Source organism: Mesoplodon densirostris, chromosome 2, assembly GCF_025265405.1.
Source record: "Mesoplodon densirostris isolate mMesDen1 chromosome 2, mMesDen1 primary haplotype, whole genome shotgun sequence".
Taxonomy (NCBI): domain Eukaryota; kingdom Metazoa; phylum Chordata; class Mammalia; order Artiodactyla; family Ziphiidae; genus Mesoplodon; species Mesoplodon densirostris.
Window position 1 is genome coordinate 110,363,047 of NC_082662.1, and position 19,533 is coordinate 110,382,579.

General features: G+C 41.7%; 1 protein-coding gene across 1 annotated transcript; it reads left to right on the forward strand.

Moving 5' to 3' along the window:
- Positions 1-255: 255 nt before the first annotated feature.
- FCGR1A (Fc gamma receptor Ia) lies at positions 256-17,579 on the forward strand. Its single transcript, XM_060120159.1, has 4 exons — positions 256-301; positions 2,470-2,754; positions 3,694-3,909; positions 17,377-17,579. Exons 1-4 carry the CDS (start codon positions 256-258, stop codon positions 17,577-17,579), a joined length of 750 nt encoding a protein of 249 aa, XP_059976142.1.
- Positions 17,580-19,533: the final 1,954 nt, after the last annotated feature.

Below are 19,533 nucleotides of genomic sequence, written 5' to 3' on the forward strand. Positions count from 1 at the left end.
AAGGATTTCTGGAACGACGGGTGACCCTTCCGGAAGGCTCAAGGCCTTCCAGAGCAAAGGGAAAAGGTCACTCTAGTCAGAAGCAAGGAGAAGAGCTCGCAATTTGCAGTTCTCTGGTGGTCTAGTGGTTAGGATTCGGTGCTCTCACTGCTGCGGCCCGGGTTTGATTCCTGGTCAGGGAAGGAGGCTTTGTTTCCTACTAGGTTTGGCATTTTCTAACCGCTATCATTCGTTTTTTCCACGACTGGAGGAGACATGGGGTTAACTGTTTACCGAGAACACATTCCAGAAAGTGGAACAGGTAGGTGAAATGTAGTATGAATTTAAAACTCCCATATGCGGTCACCACCGAAGTATAAATCCAATTACATGCCCCAAATTGTATGAGGCAATTTTCTCTCCCACATTTAAAACCAACACTAGAAATTATCAGTATTTTAGATATGATTTTGAACTTTATTTACCATCAATCTCTTCACAGTCAATTTCCCCATAGTCTTTTAAGTCCACAGGAGACAAACTAAAAGAACTGCCTAGTATTTCAGCAAACTTGAATTCAAGACTCTTTCTCTGTTCTCTTCTGTTTTGGTGTTCACCCTTCCAGGTAAGATAAGTCGCAATAAAAAATGTAAGCCTGGCCTTTTTGCTTGCAGTGGTCTCACTGGTTCTAAATTTTGTGGATATGGAGCTGTAGCTTGGATAGTTTCATGGGTGTACTTTACCTTTAGGAACTTCACAAACGTGGTACATCAGAGGATCCCTAGATTTGTCTTTGGAAGTGTTGGCAGAAATAGACACCAGAAATAAAAGTAACAGCTTCTGAAGACCAAAGACTGGTTGGAACCACAGCAGACTTTTGTTGTTGTTGAAGTGTAGTTGATTTACAATGTGGTGTTAGTTTCTGGTGTACAGCAAAGTGATTCAGTTATACATATATATACATATTCTTTTTCATGTTCTTTTCCATTATGGTTTATTATAGGATATTGAATATAGTTCCCTGTGCTATACAGTAGGACCTTATTGTTTATCTGTTTTATATATAGTAGTTTATATCCACAGCAGACTTTTTAAAACCAGAGAGGTGTTGCTTTCATAATTTAATTTTCATTTTGATGGCCACTTTATCTATTTTGATGAGGACATTAGTGGAGGGAAATTTCTTTATTGGATCATTAATTTTTCTATATTGTTATTTATCTAAAGGAAACTTAATAAAAAATTGTACTATAATGGTGATAATAACAATAAAATTTAATAATAAGATTTCACATCTTACATTATTAACATTGATGTAGCTGGCTTATGCTGTCATGTATTGCCCACTGTATAACATTACCTGATGAGTATATTCAAATATGTAGTAATACATACTATTTTGTATATATTTTACATATAGATAGATAGATAGACAGGTAATGCAGTTATTTATAATTCAAGAAGGGAAATATAATGGGAAGGTGTTGGTAACCTCTTAGGTAGTGTAGCCCTGAAATTAACTGATTTTATGCCATGTTCTCACATACTTTAGAAGGCTATGCTATAATATTAAAATGACATTCCTTGGCCAGTTTTGTTGCCAGCTAATGTCAAGGCCATGGCATAGTGAGAATCCATTTCATCAATTTTATTTTAGTTGCAAGGAGTAGTGACTAACTCAAGGTAGGTAGGAGAGTTATTAGAAAATAACTCAATGGAATCTCATAAAAGCTCCATAGCCAGGAAGACATTAGGATGTGGTTATATTTCCTGTCTATCTCTCAGGGACCCCGTGGCCTCTCTGGTTCCACTTCTCTCTGAACATCTGCTAACTAAGCAGTTTCATCTGTCCCAGTTTGCATGTGGCCCTTGTTGTTACTCTCTCATGGCCTTTTATCTTAGTACTCATAACCACTAGCAACTTTTTTCTGTCTGAAAAATAGTTCATTCCTATGGGAAAGAAATTCTTGTCCCAGATTATGTATGTATTTATTTATTTATTTGGCCACACTGCGTGACTTTTGGGATCTTAGTTCCCCGACCAGGGATCGAACCTGGACCCCCTGCAGTGGAAGCGAGGAGTCCTAACCACTGGGCCGCCAGGGAATTCCCCCAGATTATCTTTTAAGGCAGAAACACAAGTAATGAGTCACTGAACTGGCTAGTGTAGGGGTCAGTGTCCACTCCTGGTCAACCATTACCAAAGGGCATGGTCATATAATAACATGGCTATTCAGGGAAGCATGGACTGTGTAGACGTGTTCTCCCCAGTAGAATAGGGGTAAACTGTCAACTGTAAGTATGTCTATGAGGAAACCCCAAGAATGACTGTCTGCTAGAAGTAGGGAAAATTATGTCTTATAGATGCATTCTCTAGGGGCAGGTTTCCCAAAGGGGGTGGGAATATATCTTCTATTAAAAAACAAACAAACAAACACAAAACCTTGACACTGAAGCAGGCCCCCCTATCCCTATCAACTTTTTCTTTAGAGCTATTTCCAGCCCCAGTGCTGAGAGCATCCTCGTCATTCCCCCTCCTAGAGGGAAATCTGGTAAACCTGAGCTGTGAAACAAAGTTGCTCCCACAAAAGCCTGGTTTGCAGCTTTACTTCTCCTTCTACATGGGAAGCAAGACACTGATGAGCAGGAACATATCCTCTGGATACCAGATACTACCTGCTAAAAAAGAAGACTCCGGATTATACTGGTGTGAGGCTACCACAGAAGATGGAAATGTCATCAAGCACCGCCCTGAGTTGGAGCTTCAAGTGTTTGGTGAGTGAGAATGATGGGAACTGACTGGCACATGAGGAGATGCTCCCTTATCTCCTATGGGATTGAGGTCTCATGACACCTTTTTCCTAGCTCAGCTAGGAGAAACCATGAACAGGTCTTTCCACTCTTGATTCAAAACTTCAGCATTCTCCTCGTAAACTTCCTTAAATTTCCTTCACTTTCTTTTTCTTTCTTTTCTTTCCTTCTTCCATTTATTTCTGTCCTTTTGTCCTTCCTTCTTTATTTTCTCCTGCCTTCTCTCTCTCCCACTCCCTCCCTCCCTCTTTCTCCTTCTCCCATTCTCCTCTCTCTCCTCTCTTTCCTCTCTCTCTTCCTCCTTCTTTCCCTCCCTCTCTCTCCTCCTCTCTCACCAATAATCTAATCAACAATATACTGACTTCCTCTTATCTGTTGTCATAGGTATGGGGATATAAAGACATTGGGGTGCAGTTTTTACTTCAGGGAGCTCATACCGTAGATTAGCGAGATAGGGATTTTGTGGATTGCACATAAATACTTGCCTGTCTATATATGGCTGAGGTGGAGGGATTGTGAGCTCCAGAACAAAGACTTTTTGGGGAAAAAAGTTTATCTTCAACCTAAATTCTAGTCATTAAATGGCATAGAAATAGCAGTTGTCTCTGAAACTAGGGAGTAAGTCCACCAGCAAGGCCCTGGCAGTTAAGCTCTTAGGAGGAGCCCACCGCCTGTCTATAACCATATAGCCCAGCTGGAGCTACCATCAGCTCCCTCCTGCCCCTAAAATTACCAGTGTCTGCCTTGGGTACAGACATATCAGGTCTCAACCAACCTTCTCTTCCAAACATAACTCAGCCAGATCCCTCTGGTTTCTAAATAGCATTTACTCTCTGTCATTTTCTTTTGCAGGCCTCCAGTTACCAACTCCTGTCTAGTTTCGTTTCCTTTTCTATCTGGCAGTAGGGATAATATTTTTGGTGGACACTGTTTTCTGTATGATAATACATAAGGAACTACAAAGAAAGAAAAAGTGGAATTTAGAAATCTCTTTGGGTTCTGATCATGGGAAGAAGGTAACTTCCTACCTTCAAAATGATAGATATTTAGAAGAAGAGCTGAAATGTCAGGAACAAGAAGAACTGCAAGAAAGGACACACCAGGAGAGGCCCTGGGAGGGTAGGCAGTGGCAGCAGTGCAGTGGGTACCCACAGATTTAGACAGTCCCTACCCCTCTTCTCTGTGTATAAGCACAGGGCACAAACGTCCAAAAGTTGAAAAACACTAGAACTGTGAGTCCCATGGCATCTAACTCTTAAATAAAGCAAACAAATGAGGTGACTTCAATGGAGATAAACTTGAAAATTTGGTAATCAGCGATGATTTGAAGTGAGACCTACTCTAAAGAAATTTTTTAAAAACTTGGAAGTCAAGTCTACTCTGATTATTCTATTAGGGTAGTCTGAGCAATAATTTATTTCTGGGGACAGGGTGGAAAGGTAAGTGTGTGTATATGTAAGAGATTAAAACAGAGAAAGACAGAATGAGAGGGAGAGAGGGAAACAGTAAGAGAGGGAGGATATGAGGGAGACAAGAGGGACTAGTATAGGAGGAAACATAATCCACAAATGATTCTGAGTGACTGAGAATGAGAGAGCTCACACCTCTTGGTGCTCAGGATCGTCCTTTCATGGCTTTTCTCTTTAGCACACTGGCGTCCATACATCTTACAGAGATACAAGGAAGTAACTCATGATGAGAAATGAGTGCATTATTTTTGCCCTTTCATTTGAGGTTTTCTCATAACCTCTCTGTGTACAGAGACACCAGGGGTCCTGCTTATCTGTCCGAGTCCCCTGCCCCATAGGAAGGCAGAATGTAACCACTGCTTTCCTTAATAAATTAAACCCAGCTCTCCAAGTATGGCACTGCACATGGGGGAGGGGCAGTGATATCATAAAGCCCCAGCTCCTTCCAGAGAGTTATTTTACCCTCTGATTTTATAGATGATTAAAGATCTACTACTCTTCCACTTGGACAAAATATTTTCCTGTTACTCTATAACACAGCTGAGAAAAAAATGAAATATGTGAATAAGACTTTGCTAAAGCTTAGGGAAAAAAAGAAAGGGTATAAACAAACCTAGCAACATAATTCTTAGATTATTTGGTTTAAAAAAATGTAGCTTATCTGCCAAACAAGGATGCGTCCCTGCCCAGCCTCTGTCCTGGTTCCACATGGCAGGACTCACCTTTAACACACCCCCTGCAACTAGAAGCACCTTCAAGCAACTTGGGACTTGAAGCAGATGGAAAAGCATGTTAGCCCACTGCTTTACTAGTCTGTGGACAATGAGAATGTTCTTCTCCCCTTCATCTTAAGGAAAAGTACAGAGGAGACCTTCAAGATGGCAGAGTAGTAAGACGTGGAGATCACCTTCCTCCCCACAATACATCAAAAATACATCTACATGTGGAACAACTCCTACAGGACACCTAGTGAATGCTGGCAGAAGACCTCAGACTTCCCAACAGGCAAGAAAATCCCCATGTACCTGGGTAGGGCAAAAGAAAAAAGAAAAAACAGAGACAAAAGAACGGGGGGTGGGGTGGAGCTTTGGAGCCATGGAGGAGAGTGCAGCAACAGGGGTGTAGAGGGAAAAGCAGAGAGATTCCTGCAGTGAGGTTCGGTGCCGACCAGCACTCACCAACCTGAGAGGCTTGTCTCCTCACCCGTCGGGGCAGGCGGGATCTCAGAGCTGAGGCTAGGGCTTCGGAGGTCAGATCCCAGGGAGAGGACTGGGATTGGCTGTGTGAACACAGCCTGAAGGGGGCTAGTGTGCCACAGCTAGCTGGGAGGGAGTCCAGGAAAAAGTCTGGAACTGCCTAAGAGGCCAAGAGACCATTGTTTTGGGGTGCGTGAGGAGATGGGATTCCTTCCCTGTGTGCCCACAGAAGGCAGAGCACCACCTAAATGAGCTCCAGAGATGGATGCGAGCCGCGGCTATCAGCTCAGACCTAAGAGACGTGCATGAAACGCTGATGCTGCTGCTGCAGCCACCAAGAATTCTGTGTATAAGCATAGGTCACTATCCACACACCCCTGGGAGCCTGTGCAGCCCACCACTGCCAGGGTCCCATGATCCAGGGACAACTTCCCTGGGAGAACACACAGCGTGCCTCAGGCTGTTGCAATGTCAAGCCAGCCCCGCGTTGCAATTATAACTACTGTACCCCTCCCTCCCCCAGGCCTGAGTGAGCCAGAGCACCCTAATCAGCCACTGCTTTAACCCTGTCCTGTCTGGGCGGGAACAGATGGCTGAGGGTGATCTACATGCAGAGGCGGGGCCAAAACCAAATCTGAACACCAGGAGCTGTGTGAACAAAGAAGAGAAAGGGAAATCTCTGCCAGCAGCCTCAGGAGCAGCAGATTAAATCCCCACAATCAACCTGATGTACCCTGCATCTGTGGAATACCTGATTAGACAACAAATCATCCCAAAATTGAGGCTGTGGACTTCGGGAGCAACTGTAGACTTGGGGTTTGCTATCTGCAACTGATTTGTTTTTGATTTTTATGTTTATCTTAGTATAGTTTTTAGCACTTGTTTTCATTGGTGGATTTGTTTATTGGTTTGGTTGCTCTCTTTAAAATTTTTTTTTATTTTAACAGTTTTTTAAAATTTATTATTATTAAAAAATTTTTTTTCTTTCGTTTTTTTCTCCCTTTTCTTCTGAGCCGTGTGGCCGACAGGGTCTTGGTGCTCTGGCCTGGTGTCAGGCCTCAGCCTCTGAGGTAGAGCCGAGTTCAGGACATTGGACCACCAGAGACCTCCCAGCCCCACATAATATCAATAGGCGAGAGCTCGCCCAGAGATCTCCGTCTCAACGCTAAGACCCAGCTCCACTCAAAGACCAGCAAGCTACAGTGCTGGACACCCTATGCCAAACAGCTAGCAGGACAGGAACACAACACCACCCATTAGCAGAGAGGCTGCCTAAAATCATACTAAGTTCACAGACGCCCCAAAACACACCACCAGACATGGCCCTACCCATCAGAAAGACAATATCCAGCCCCCATCCACCAGAACACAGGCATCGGTCCCTTCCACCAGGAAGCCTACACAAGCCACTGAACCAACCTCACCCACTGGGGGCAGACACCAAGAACAATGGGAACTACGAACCAGCAGCCTGTGAAAAGGAGACCCCAAACAGAGTAAGTTAAACAAAATGAGAAGAAGAGAAATATGCAGCAGATGAAGAAGCAAAGTAAAAACCCACCAGACCAAACAAATGAAGAGGAAAAAGGCAGTCTACCTGAAAAGGAGCTCAGAGTAATGATAGTAAAGATGATCCAAAATCTTGGAAATAGAATGGAGAAAATACAAGAAACGTTTAACAAGGACCTAGAAGCACTAAAGAGCAAACAAACAATGATGAACAAAACAATAAATGAAATTTAAAATTCTCTAGAAGGAATGAATCAATAGCAGAATAACTGAGGCAGAAGAATGGATAAGTGACCTGGAACATAAAATAGTGGAAATAACTGCTGTGGAGCAGAATAAAGAAAAAAGAATGCAAAGAATTGAGGACAGTCTCAGAGACCCCTGGGACAATATTAAACACACGAACATTCGAATTATAGGGGTCCCAGAAGAAGAAGGGAAAAAGAACGGGAGTGAGAAAATATTTGAAGAGATTATAGTTGAAAACTTCCCTAATATGGGAAAGGAAATAGTCAATCAAGTCCAGCAAGCACAGAGAGTCCCATACAGGATAAATCCAAGGAGAAACACGCCAAGACACATATTACTCAAACTGTCAAAAATTAAATACAAAGAAAAAAATATTAAAAGCAGCAAGGGAAAAACAACAAATAACATACAAGGGAATCCCCATAAGGTTAACAGCTGATCTTTTAGCAGAAACTCTGCAAGCCAGAAGGGAGTGGCAGGACATACTTAAAGTGATGAAAGGGGAAAACCTACAACCAAGATGACTATGCAGCAAGGATCTCATTCAGATTCAACAGAGAAATTAAAATCTTTACAGACAAGCAAAAGTTAAGAGAATTCAGAACCACCAAACCAGCTTTACAACAAATGCTAAAGGAACTTCTCTAGGCAGGGAACACGAGAAGGAAAAGATCTACAAAAACAAACCCCAAACAATTAAGAAAATGGTAATAGGAACATACATATCGATAATTACCTTAAGTGTAAATGGATTAAATGCTCCAACCAAAAGACATAAACTTGCTGAATGGATACAAAAACAACACCCGTATATATGCTGTCTACAAGAGACCGACTTCAGACCTAGGGACACATACAGACTGAAAGTGATGGGATGGAAAAAGATATTCCATGCAAATGGAAATCAAAAGAAAGCTGGAGTAGCAATTCTCATATCAGACAAAATAGACTTTAAAATAAAGACTATTACAAGAGACAAAGAAGAACACTACATAATGATCAAGGGATCAATCCAAGAAGAAGAAATAACAATTGTAAATATTTATGCACCCAGCATAGGAGCACCTCAATACATAAGGCAAATGCTAACAGCTATAAAAGGGGAAATCAACAGTAACACAATAATAGGAGACTTTAATACCCCACTTTCACCAATGGACAGATCATCCAAAATGAAAATAAATAAGGAAACACAAGCTTTAAATGATACTAAACAAGATGGACTTAATTGATATTTATAGGACATTCCATCCAAAAACAACAGAATACACTTTCTTCTCAAGTACTCATGGAACATTCTCCAGGATAGACTATACCTTGGGTCACAAATCAAGCCTTGGTAAATTTAAGAAAATTGAAATCGTATCAAGTATCTTTTCTGACCACAACACTATGAGACTAGATATCAATTACAGGGAAAAAACTGTAAAAAATACAAACACATGGAGGCTAAACAATACACTATTTAATAAACAAGAGATCATTGGAGAAATCAAAGAGGAAATAAAAAATACCTAGAAACAAATGACAATGAAAACATGATGACCCAAAACCTATAGGATGCAGCAAAAGCAGTTCTAAGAGGGATACTTATAGCAATACAATCCTACTTCAAGAAACAAGAAAAATCTCAAATAAACAACCTAACCTTACACCTAAAGTAATTAGAGAAAGAAGAACAAACCCCAACGTTAGCAGAAGGAAAGAAATCATAAAGATCAGATCAGAAATAAATGAAAAGGAAATGAAGGAAACAATAGCAAAGATCAATAAAACTAAAAGCTGGTTCTTTGAGAAGATAAATAAAATTGATAAACCATTAGCCAGATTCGTCAAGAAAAAAACGGAGAAGACTCAAATCCACAGATTTAGAAATGAAAAAGAAGTAACAACTGACTCTGCAGAAATACAAAGGATCATGAGAGATTACTACAAGCAACTATATGCCAATAAAATGGACAACGTGGAAGAAATGGACAAATTCTTAGAAAAGCACAACCTTCTGAGACTAAACCAGGAAGAAATAGAAAATATAAACAGACCAATCACAAGCACTGAAATTGAAACTGTGATTAAAAATCTTCCAACAGAAAAAAGCCCAGGACCAGATGGCTTCACAGGCGAATTCTATCAAACATTTAGAGAAGAGCTAACACCTATCCTCAAACTCTTCCAAAATATAGCAGAGGGAGGAACACTCCCAAACACATTCTACAAGGCCACCATCACCCTGATACCAAAACCAGAAAAAGATGTCACAAATAAAACTACAGCCCAGTATCACTGATGAACAAAAAATCATCAACAAAATACTAGCCAGCAAAATCCAACAGCTCATTAAAAGGATCATACACCATGATCAAGTGGGGTTTATCCCAGGAATGCAAGGATTCTTCCATATACACAAATCAGTCAATGTGATACACCATATTAACAAATCAAAGGATTAAAAACCATATGATCATCTCAGTAGATACAGAAAAAGCTTTTGACAAAATTCAACACCCATTTATGATAAAAACTCTCAAGAAAGTAGGCATAGAGGGAAACTACCTCAACATAATAAAGGCCATATATGACAAACCCACAGCCAACATCGTTCTCAATGGTGAAAAACTGAAACCATTTCCTCTAAGATCAGGAACAGGACAAGGTTGCCCACTCTCACCGCTATTATTCAACATAGTTTTGGAAGTTTTAGCCACAGCAATCAGAGAAGAAAAAGAAATAAAAGGAATCCAAATCCTAAAAGAAGTAAAACTGTCACTGTTTGCAGATGACATGATACTATACATAGAGAATCCTAAAGATACTACCAGAAAACTACTAGAGCTAATCGATGAATTTGGTAAAGTAACAGGACACAAAATTAATGCACAGAAATCACTTACATTCCTATACACTAATGATGAAAAATCTGAAAGAGAAATTAAGGAAACACTCCCATTTACCACTGCAACAAAAAGAATAAAATACCTAGGAATAAACCTACCTAAGGAGACAAAAGACCTGTATGCAGAAAACTATAATACACTGATGAAAGAAATTAAAGACAATACAAACAGATGGAGAGGTATACCATGCCTTGGGTTGGAAGAATCAACACTGTGAAAATGACTCTACTACCTAAAGCAATCTACAGATTCAGTGCAATCCCTATCAAACTACCAATGGCATTTTTCACAGAACTAGAACAAAAAACTTCAGAATTTGTATGGAAACACAAAAGACCCTGAATAGCCAAAGCAATCTTGAGAAAGAAAAACAGAGCTGGAGGAACCAAGCTCCCAGACTTCAGACTATACTACAAAGCTACAGTAATCAAGACAGTATGGTACTGGCACAAAAACAGAAATATAGATCAATGGAACAGGATAGAAAACCCAGAGATAAACCCATGCACATGTGGTCACCTTTTCTTTGATAAAGGAGGCAGGAATATACAATGGAGAAAAGACAGCCTCTTCAATAAGTGGTGCTGGGAAAATTGGACAGCTACATGTAAAAGAATGAAATTAGAACACTCCCTAACACCATATACAAAAATAAACTCAAAATGTATTAAAGACCTAAATGTAATGCCAGACACTATAAAACTCTTAGAGGAAAACATAGGCAGAACACTCTGTGACATAAATCACAGCAAGATCCTTTTTGACCCACCTCCTAGAGAAATGGAAATAAAAACAAAAATAAACAAATGTGACCTAATGAAACTTAAAACCTTTTGCACAGCAAAGGAAACCATAAACAACACAAAAAGACAACCCTCAGTGTGGGAGAAAATATTTGCAAACAAAGCAACTGAAAAATGATTAATCTCCAAAATACACAAGTAGTTCATGCAGCTCAATATCAAAAAAAGAACCAACCCAATCCAAAAAATGGGCAGAAGACCTAAATAGACATTTCTCCAATGAAGATATACAGATTGCCAACAAACACATGAAAGGATGCTCAACATCACTAATCATTAGAGAAATGCAAATCAAAACTACAATGAGGTATCACCTCACACCGGTCAGAATGGACATCATCAAAAAATCTACAAACAATAAATGCTGGAGAGGGTGTGGAGAAAAGGGAACCCTCTTGCACTGTTGTGGGAATGTAAATTGATACAGCCACTATGGAGAACAGTGTGGAGGTGCCTTAAAAAACTAAAAATAGAACTACGATTTGACCCAGCAATCCCACTACTGGGCATATATCCTGAGAAGAGCATAATTCAAAAAGAGAGAAGTACCACAATGATCTTTGCAGCATTATTTACAATAGCCAGGACATGGAAGCAACATAAGTGTCCATCGATAGTTGAACGGATAAAGAAGATATGGCACATATATACAATGGAATATTACTCAGCCATAAAAAGAAATGAAATTGAGTTATTTGTAGTGAGGTGGATGGACCTTGAGTCTGTCATACAGAGTGAAGTAAGTCAGAAAGAGGAAAACAAATACCGTATGCTAACACATACATATGGAATCTAAAAAAAATAAATGGTTCTAACGAACATAGGGGCAGGACAGGAATAAAGAGACAGATGTAGAGAATGGACTTGAGGACACGGGCGGGGGAAGGGAAAGCTGGGACGAAGTGAGAGAGTGGCATTGACATATATACACTACCAAATGTGAAACAGATGGCCAGTGGGAAGCAGCTGCATCGCACAGGGAGATGAGCTCTGTTTTGTTACCACCTAGTGACGTGGGATAGGGAAGGTGGGAGGGAGACACAAGAGGGAGGAGATATTGGGATATATGTATACATATAGCTGATTCACTTTGTTATACGGCAGAAACTAATACAACATTGTAAAGCAATTATACTCCAATAAAGATGTTCCAAAAAAAAAAAGAAAAAGTACAATCATCATCTCAATATAAATGCAACAACTCCAACATTTGTATTAAAAGAAATGGTCATATATTATAGTAGGAGCTTTATTGATTTCCCATGTTTGACCTTATAGACTGGGGAAACAGAAATGAGAAGAATTGCAGGGAATTAGTTCCATAGGAAAGAGGCCCAAAGGCCCTCTATAGAGGAACTCTTTGTAGAAGACTCCAGCCTAAGGAATTGGGAATTGAAGCAGGAGTGACAGTCACACTCAGAGGAGACAGTTATATCCTACCCATACTGGGTGGATAGAATTTCAGGAAAAGGGCTCCCTGGGGACAGGAGGTTGGGGGAAGGCATGGATATAGACCTGGGGTAAACTGTAATGGAGCCAGTCATTGCTAACGCATCAGGAAGTACTTCCTCCTTCCCCATGCTTTTCTTCTGTGCTTCCTCTCCAGATTTTTCTACACTTGTATCTTTGTCAGAGTATTTTCTCATATGTACTTTAATATACTTTAATAATTGATTTGATTAATTCAGTTTCTTGATTGAACAATTTGCACCTCCATTTACCCTTATTTCTGGCATATAGCTGTGCCGGAAATAGGTTCTTGGGGTCCCCCAAATTGAGGCCTACCTTCCAGTTCCCCAAGCCTTGGTGCTGCGTCTGGTCAAGGCCTGGTACCACCTCCTCCTTTCTCCAGGTGAGTGTCCAGCCCCCCTGTTTCCCTACAGGGGTTGAGTGCCCTCTCCCTGGCACTTGCCCTATCTAAGAGCTCAATCCTCTTTATTTTTATTCCATCCAGTGTGTGGAAACACACAGAAATCACAGGATCCATTGAGGAGAGAGGCCCAAAGGATCCCTGATCCCTTCTTTGCTCACCATACTCCACCTTTGGGGAAAGCCTGTGTATGTGGGCTGGGGTGGGGGTGGTAGACTCCATGGTGGGACCAGAAAACCATGGGAAGGAAAGTGAAAGGTTCTCTAGGTCTGCTCTAGAGACAAATTAACAGGTACCCACAGGGAAACTTTACCTCATGGTCTCATTTTTTGAATCACTAAATCCAATTTGTTTCTGGCACAAAGACAATGCACTAATTAACCTGAATCTTTACACCAGTTTTTCAGTTTGCAGGGAGGGGCACAGCTGAAAAAAGTCAGAAATGGCTGCTCCCCCCAGCCTTTGGAGCAGGCATGATCACTGGAAGAGAGCCATTCTGTTTCTTGTGCTTTGTGTGCCACCATGTCAGTGCTGTGCCCCCTCTGCATACTCCAGATGCCACCTGCAGGCAGTTCTCCAAAATGCCTCTGATTCTTGAAGTCTCCTCTGCTGTGTGAACTAGCATCCAGGGAAAGCCAGAAGTGCTTTTGTAAAAGCTGGTAGCAGCTTTTACTTACTGGAGGCTATGAGAAGTATGTTTTACGAATCCCCTTCAGTAAATGCATTGAAAACCAAGTTTAGGCTCCAGATTATGTGCAACAAATTCATCTGACCACCATCTTGTCCACTAATGATAACTTAATGCATGGTTATATGTTCAAGATTTATAATCAGATGTATCTTGTTAAACAAGCTTAATTGGTCTTTTACCATCATAAGAACAAAAATTCTAATAATATTACTTAAATCTTTTAAAACTTAATATTTAAACAAAACTATCCATCATCTTAGTATCATCAGGACAAATCAAGGTCTTACATGTTTTTAACACAATGCTCTTTTCAGAATAGCTGAGAACAGTTATTGAACATTTAACATCACATTATGTATTTTTAAGAATGTTTTTGTTTTTCTTTTTGAATATATGGTCAAATCCAAAATGTACAAAAAACATATACAGTTAAAAATCTCCTTCCATTCCTTAAAAAACTACAAATAGAACTACCATATGACCCAGCAATCCCACTACTGGGCATATACCCTGAGAAAACCATAATTCAAAAAGAGACATGTACCAAAATGTTCATAGCAGCCCTATTTACAATAGCCCGGAGATGGAAACAACCTAAGTGTCCAACATCGGATGAATGGGTAAAGAAGATGTGGCACATATATACAATGGAATATTACTCAGCCATAAAAAGAAACGAAATTGAGCTATTTGTAATGAGGTGGATGGACCTAGAGCCTGTCATACAGAGTGAAGTAAGTGAGAAAGAGAAAGACAAATACTGTATGCTGACACATATATATGGAATTTAAGGAAAAAAATGTCATGAAGAACATAGGGGTAAGACAGGAATAAAGACACAGACCTACTAGAGAGTGGACTTGAGGATATGGGGAGGGGGAAGGGTAAGCTGTGACAAAGTGAAACAGCGGCATGGACATATATACACTACCAAACGTAAGGTAGATAGCTAGCGGGGAAGCAGCCGCATAGCACAGGGAGATCAGCTCGGTGCTTGTGACCGCCTGGAGGGGTGGGATAGGGAGGGTGGGAGGGAGACGCAAAAGAGAGGGGATATGGGAACATATGTATATGTATAACTGATTAAATTTGTTATAAAGCAAAAAATAAAAAAATTTTTAAAAAAATCTCCTTCCATCTTGGACTCCTAGCCCTCTGTCTTAGTCTGTTTGGGCTGCTATAAAATAATACCATAGGCTGGGTCACTTGGACACAACAGAAATTTATTTCTCACAGATCTGGAGGCTGGGAAGTCCAAGATCAAGGTGGCTACAGATTTGGTGGCTGGTAAGAGCTCAATTCCTGATCTACAGATGACTATCTTCTTTTTGTGTTCTCACATGCAGAGGGTGCTGTCTGGGGTCTCTTCTATAAGGGCACTAATACCACTCATGAGAGCTCCACCTTCATGACTCAATCAACACTCACCAACGGCCCCACCTCCTAATACCATTACTTTGGGAACTAGATTCCAACATATGAATTTGGGAGGAAACACAAATATTCAGTCTATAGCACCTCCTAATGTCCTTTCCAAAAGATAATTACTATTGGTTGTTTTCTGTCATCTCAGAGATTTTTATGCTTTTATAGGCAAATAAAGGGAGACATCCTTCCCTCTCTCTCCCTTTGTACACAAATGTTAGCATAATATACACACTATTGCACCTTGCCTTTTTCAAACAAATTATCAGGAGTAGTATTTGCTCCAGAGCTCCTCAGCAGGTCGATCAAGGCTGTCAGGCCTTCACTGCAGTCTGATTTCTTCCTCTGCCCAATCCTATGTCCTCATTCTTCCTTTCACAAGGGTTCATCCCTAATAATCACCTTGTACCCTAAACTCTGTCTCAGCCTCTGCTTCCAGAAAGTCCAATCTGAGCATTTTGTATGCCACTGCAACAATTTATAAAGTCTTTGGAGTCTTATAAGACTGTTCAAATAACACTTCTAGGGACACATTTATTTTAACAGAGAACAAAACAAGTTGTTAACATCAGAAAATATGCACCACGGCTCCACTGTGCACAGGAGAATAAGCTTGATATTCCTGTGAATGTTTTTGGTTTAAAACCTTATCAAATCAGATTTTTTGAGCTGGTTTATGATGCAAAATGTTCTCTCTCCCTCTGTCTGTAAGGGAGAGGGAACATCTTCATTTGTTTCTAATCGTACTTTTATGAATTATGAAGGCTTGCATTTTAAGGTCAGGATTTGCAATTTCGCTAGTTAACACTAGAAGCAAAATGCAAGCCTGCTAATTTTATTTGTAGAATCAAGAAATGGGTCAATAAGATTTTATTCAACACTGGTGAAACAAGCACCATACAGCAGTTTATTCTACAATCACCACCACTCCCTATTGTCACACATATGGATTGCTTTACTCACCGGCATAGGTGTCCCCCAAGAGTGTATGAACCCACAGGGATATATAAAGATGTTCTAACAGGTACATTGGCAATGATAGTTTAAGGGAATCAACCCCCAAACATCAACTTCCATAAGCACTCTTTCATTACATTGTGCAGCCTAAGAACATGCCCGTTGTAAATGCTTGAAGCTGGTTCACATTTTCCACCTCCTCTTTCCCACTCACCCTTCTCCCAGTTTACAAAAGAAAGGCATATATCTCACCCATCCCAAATCATGATACACTACCCTGGGAATAAAAAAAAAAAAAATCTCTGAGTGTACCAAAGAGACAAAGGAACTATAAACCAGAGGTAAGTTTTTGTGTCTTTCTCTATTTTATACTTATGGGTGTTAGGGGCAAAGTGAGGTATTAGAAATGGATATGTTAGCCCATGTTGAGATGTTCTGAGTCCTAGTATACTGTAGAGAAGTAGGGCAAATTTCATGACAATTTTTATTTAAAGACCTTGCCTCTTGCTCTGTTATTTAAAAAAAAAATGCTTGGCTCTGAGGTGAAAGTCTTCTGAGAGCAAGGCAAAGAAATTGTAAGTAAGAAATACTAAAAAAAAAAAAAAAAAAAAAAAGAAATACTGATAACAACCGCACCTTATCTAGGACAACAAACATGCACAGCTCTATACCTGGTCTATTCATCTATGAATTAGGCTGTATAAGAATAGGCTAGGGTATGTTAAGGCTCAAACAACTCCAAAATCTCAGCACCTTACACCAACAAAGTTTTGTTGTTTATATTACACTAGGGTCAACTGAGAGGGAGGAAGAAGGCCAGTTGTTGTGCCAGAGTGAAAAAGAGTTCTGGAGCATCTCAAACCAGAAATTAAATGCTCCAGCCCAGAAGTGACACGCAACACTCCCACTTCCAACTCACCGGTCAGAACTGGTTATATAGCTCCACCCAAACACAAAGAGGATGTAAAATCCTAAAGTAAGCTAAGGCAAGAAGCTGGAAATATTGTGAGAACAGCATAAATGCCATCACAAAGAGTGATATGCAAAAAGCATGCTAGGAAATATCAACTAACTTCAAAGAGCAGTCTTCCTGCATTATCACCATCCTCAGTAAAGAGGTTGATCTCATTCATCCATGACTCAGTCTGTTTCTCAGCTGAACAGTCTGCATGATTTCAAAAAAACCTGAAAAGTCCTTTTACTTCTAGCAGATCAACATTATATCTTCAAGTAAAAGGAATGTATTGAAGGTAAATTGGTGTGTTTTCCATTTTCTGTAACAATTTAGAAGGGATTGTTTCATTAACTTTTCCAGAAAAAAGGGGGGGTGTACTAGATAGCGTAAATCCATATTTATATTTTTACTTGGTTGCAAATCTGCTTGTTATCACTCATCAGTCATTTCTCTTCCTAACTGGGACGTGTTAGTAGATTCTATTGTAAATCAGCTACTTACCAACGGTCATTAATACACTTTTTTAGCTCCACAGTTACTGGCTAGAACCGGGCTCCCGGATGGACAGGCCATGGCGGTAGCTCTCGGATCCGACGCGGAGGCGGCGTTGTGCGTATCCCACGGAAGGCCGCTGGCGCCACCCTGTGGTCTCCTGTGCACATTGCGACCTTAGCTCTCCACAGAAGCCGCAACCGCCAGTGCGCTCGGACCCAGCGGCGCGGAGGCTGGCGGGGTGCAAGCTTTCTGCAGCCTCCCCCCAGAGCCCTGTGAGAAATACTTGTTTCCCCAGAGCCGGCCGGGGCAAGAAATTAGCTCTGGTCAGGTCGGCGGCAGAGGCGGCGGGCGGGTAGAGGAGAGAAAGGGGTCGTGAGTGTCAGATTCGCCCCGGTACCCAAAAAAAGCACCCAACTCGGGGGCTGCTCCTTCATATCTGACGTAACTGTTTGCTCGGGCCAGCAGGTGTGAGAACCCGACTCCCGAATGAGCCGGGTGGTGCAGCGGAACCGCGCAGCTGAGAAACCCCTTCGTAGGTCAGGGGGGATTGAGGGAGGGCTCGATCCCGCTCGCGGACCTGGCGGCGGCGCCACCCCATGGGCGCCTGTTGTGGTTGCAGCCTCAGCTGCCGCCTAGCGCAGGTGCTGCCGGGAGGCGCGGGGCGCGCGGGAGTTTGCGGCTGGCGGTGGCTTCCGCGGAGGCCTGGTTAAGGGGACCACCGGAAGGGGAGGATCGCTGGCCGTCTGGGCGAGACCCCAAGAATAAAGGCGGCTGGAGGCGGTGGTAGCAGCAGGGAGGGAGCAGGTGGAGAGTACGAGACGGCTGTCCAGTCAAGCCCTGATGACTTCCTTGCTGGTTCCACCACCATCAAGAGCCAGAAAGGGACCCCGGGCCGGCAGAACCTGCAGGCCTGTGGGCAGGGAGCCCCCAGACTCTTCACGGGCTGCTCTGAAATGCATTTGGGAACCATGGAACTTCTCCCTCAAGGGTCCAAGCCCTGTCCTATCCCGGAAGACAAGTTTCCAGGACTGAGAACAAGGGCCCAGAGGGGATTGATGCAGCTGGCTGGGAGAGAGGAGGAAGGTGGGGTTTCCCTTCCTTCGCCCTCAGACTCAGCAGGGACAACACCCAGGGCCTGTTGGACCTATCGAGGCTTCATCTTAGAAGTTTAGAGCTTCATCTGAGAAGCTCTTGGACCCATCCTGTAATCCCCAGGTCTGTTCCAGACCTAAGCACAACTCTTCAGAGTAGACAGTTACGGAGCTGAACAGGAAACTGGGTGTGAGGAGAGTGGTCGTTTCTCACCTTCCAGCCTCTTTAGGATGAGCCCTAAATTCATTTGGGGACCACGGGAGCTTCTACAAGAGTCCAGGCCCATTTCAGAACACTCAGAAGGTTCCTAGCCTGAGAAGGAATCCCCAAAGTGTATCGACTTGTTTTGGGTAAAACAGGAAGAGTTGGTTCCATTCTGGGTCTTTCCTGGCTCCCAAACTCAGCCGGGAGAAAAACCAGTGCCTTCTGGATTTAGAAATTTTCCCCCAAGAAGCCAAAGATAGCCAGACCTATCCTGTAATTCCAAGTCTAAGAATTAGACACTGGAGGCATAGCTGGCTGGAAAGTGTCTGGCAGTCCTCATTGCCACTAGAGTTAGTTGAAGACAGACCCTCAGGGGTAGTAAGGGGACAACAGTGGAAGCAAGAAAAAGTTAGGAATTCAGGGGAGACATAACGGTAGCTTGGACTAACGTGGTAGCAGTAGAGGTGTTAAGTGGTGGTATTTGGAATGTACTTTGTAGGAAGTGCAAAAAAAAAAAAAAAAAGCTTGCTGATGGATTACATGTAGGGAATATGGGGAAGAGAGGAATCAGGTACAAATCCTAGATTTGGGGCCTGAGCAATAAACTGACTCCATAGACTGAGCTGGGAAACAGCAGGAGCAAATTGGTGGAGCAGGGGAGAGAGGAGTAGCAAGAAGCAAAAGTTTTGTATTGAACATGTTAAGATTCCTATTTGACATTTAAGTGTAAATGTTGGGAAAGCAATGGATACATGTGTGGAGCTCAAGGAAGGATCCTGAACTAGAGATAAACTTTTGAGAATCATCATATATATGTGGTATTCAGAGCCGTGGGACCAGAGAGACAATCTAAGTGGAAAGTACAAATAAAAAACAGAAAAAGGTCTCACAGCGATAATAGTATAAAAAATGAAAGACCCTACCTAAGAGAGCT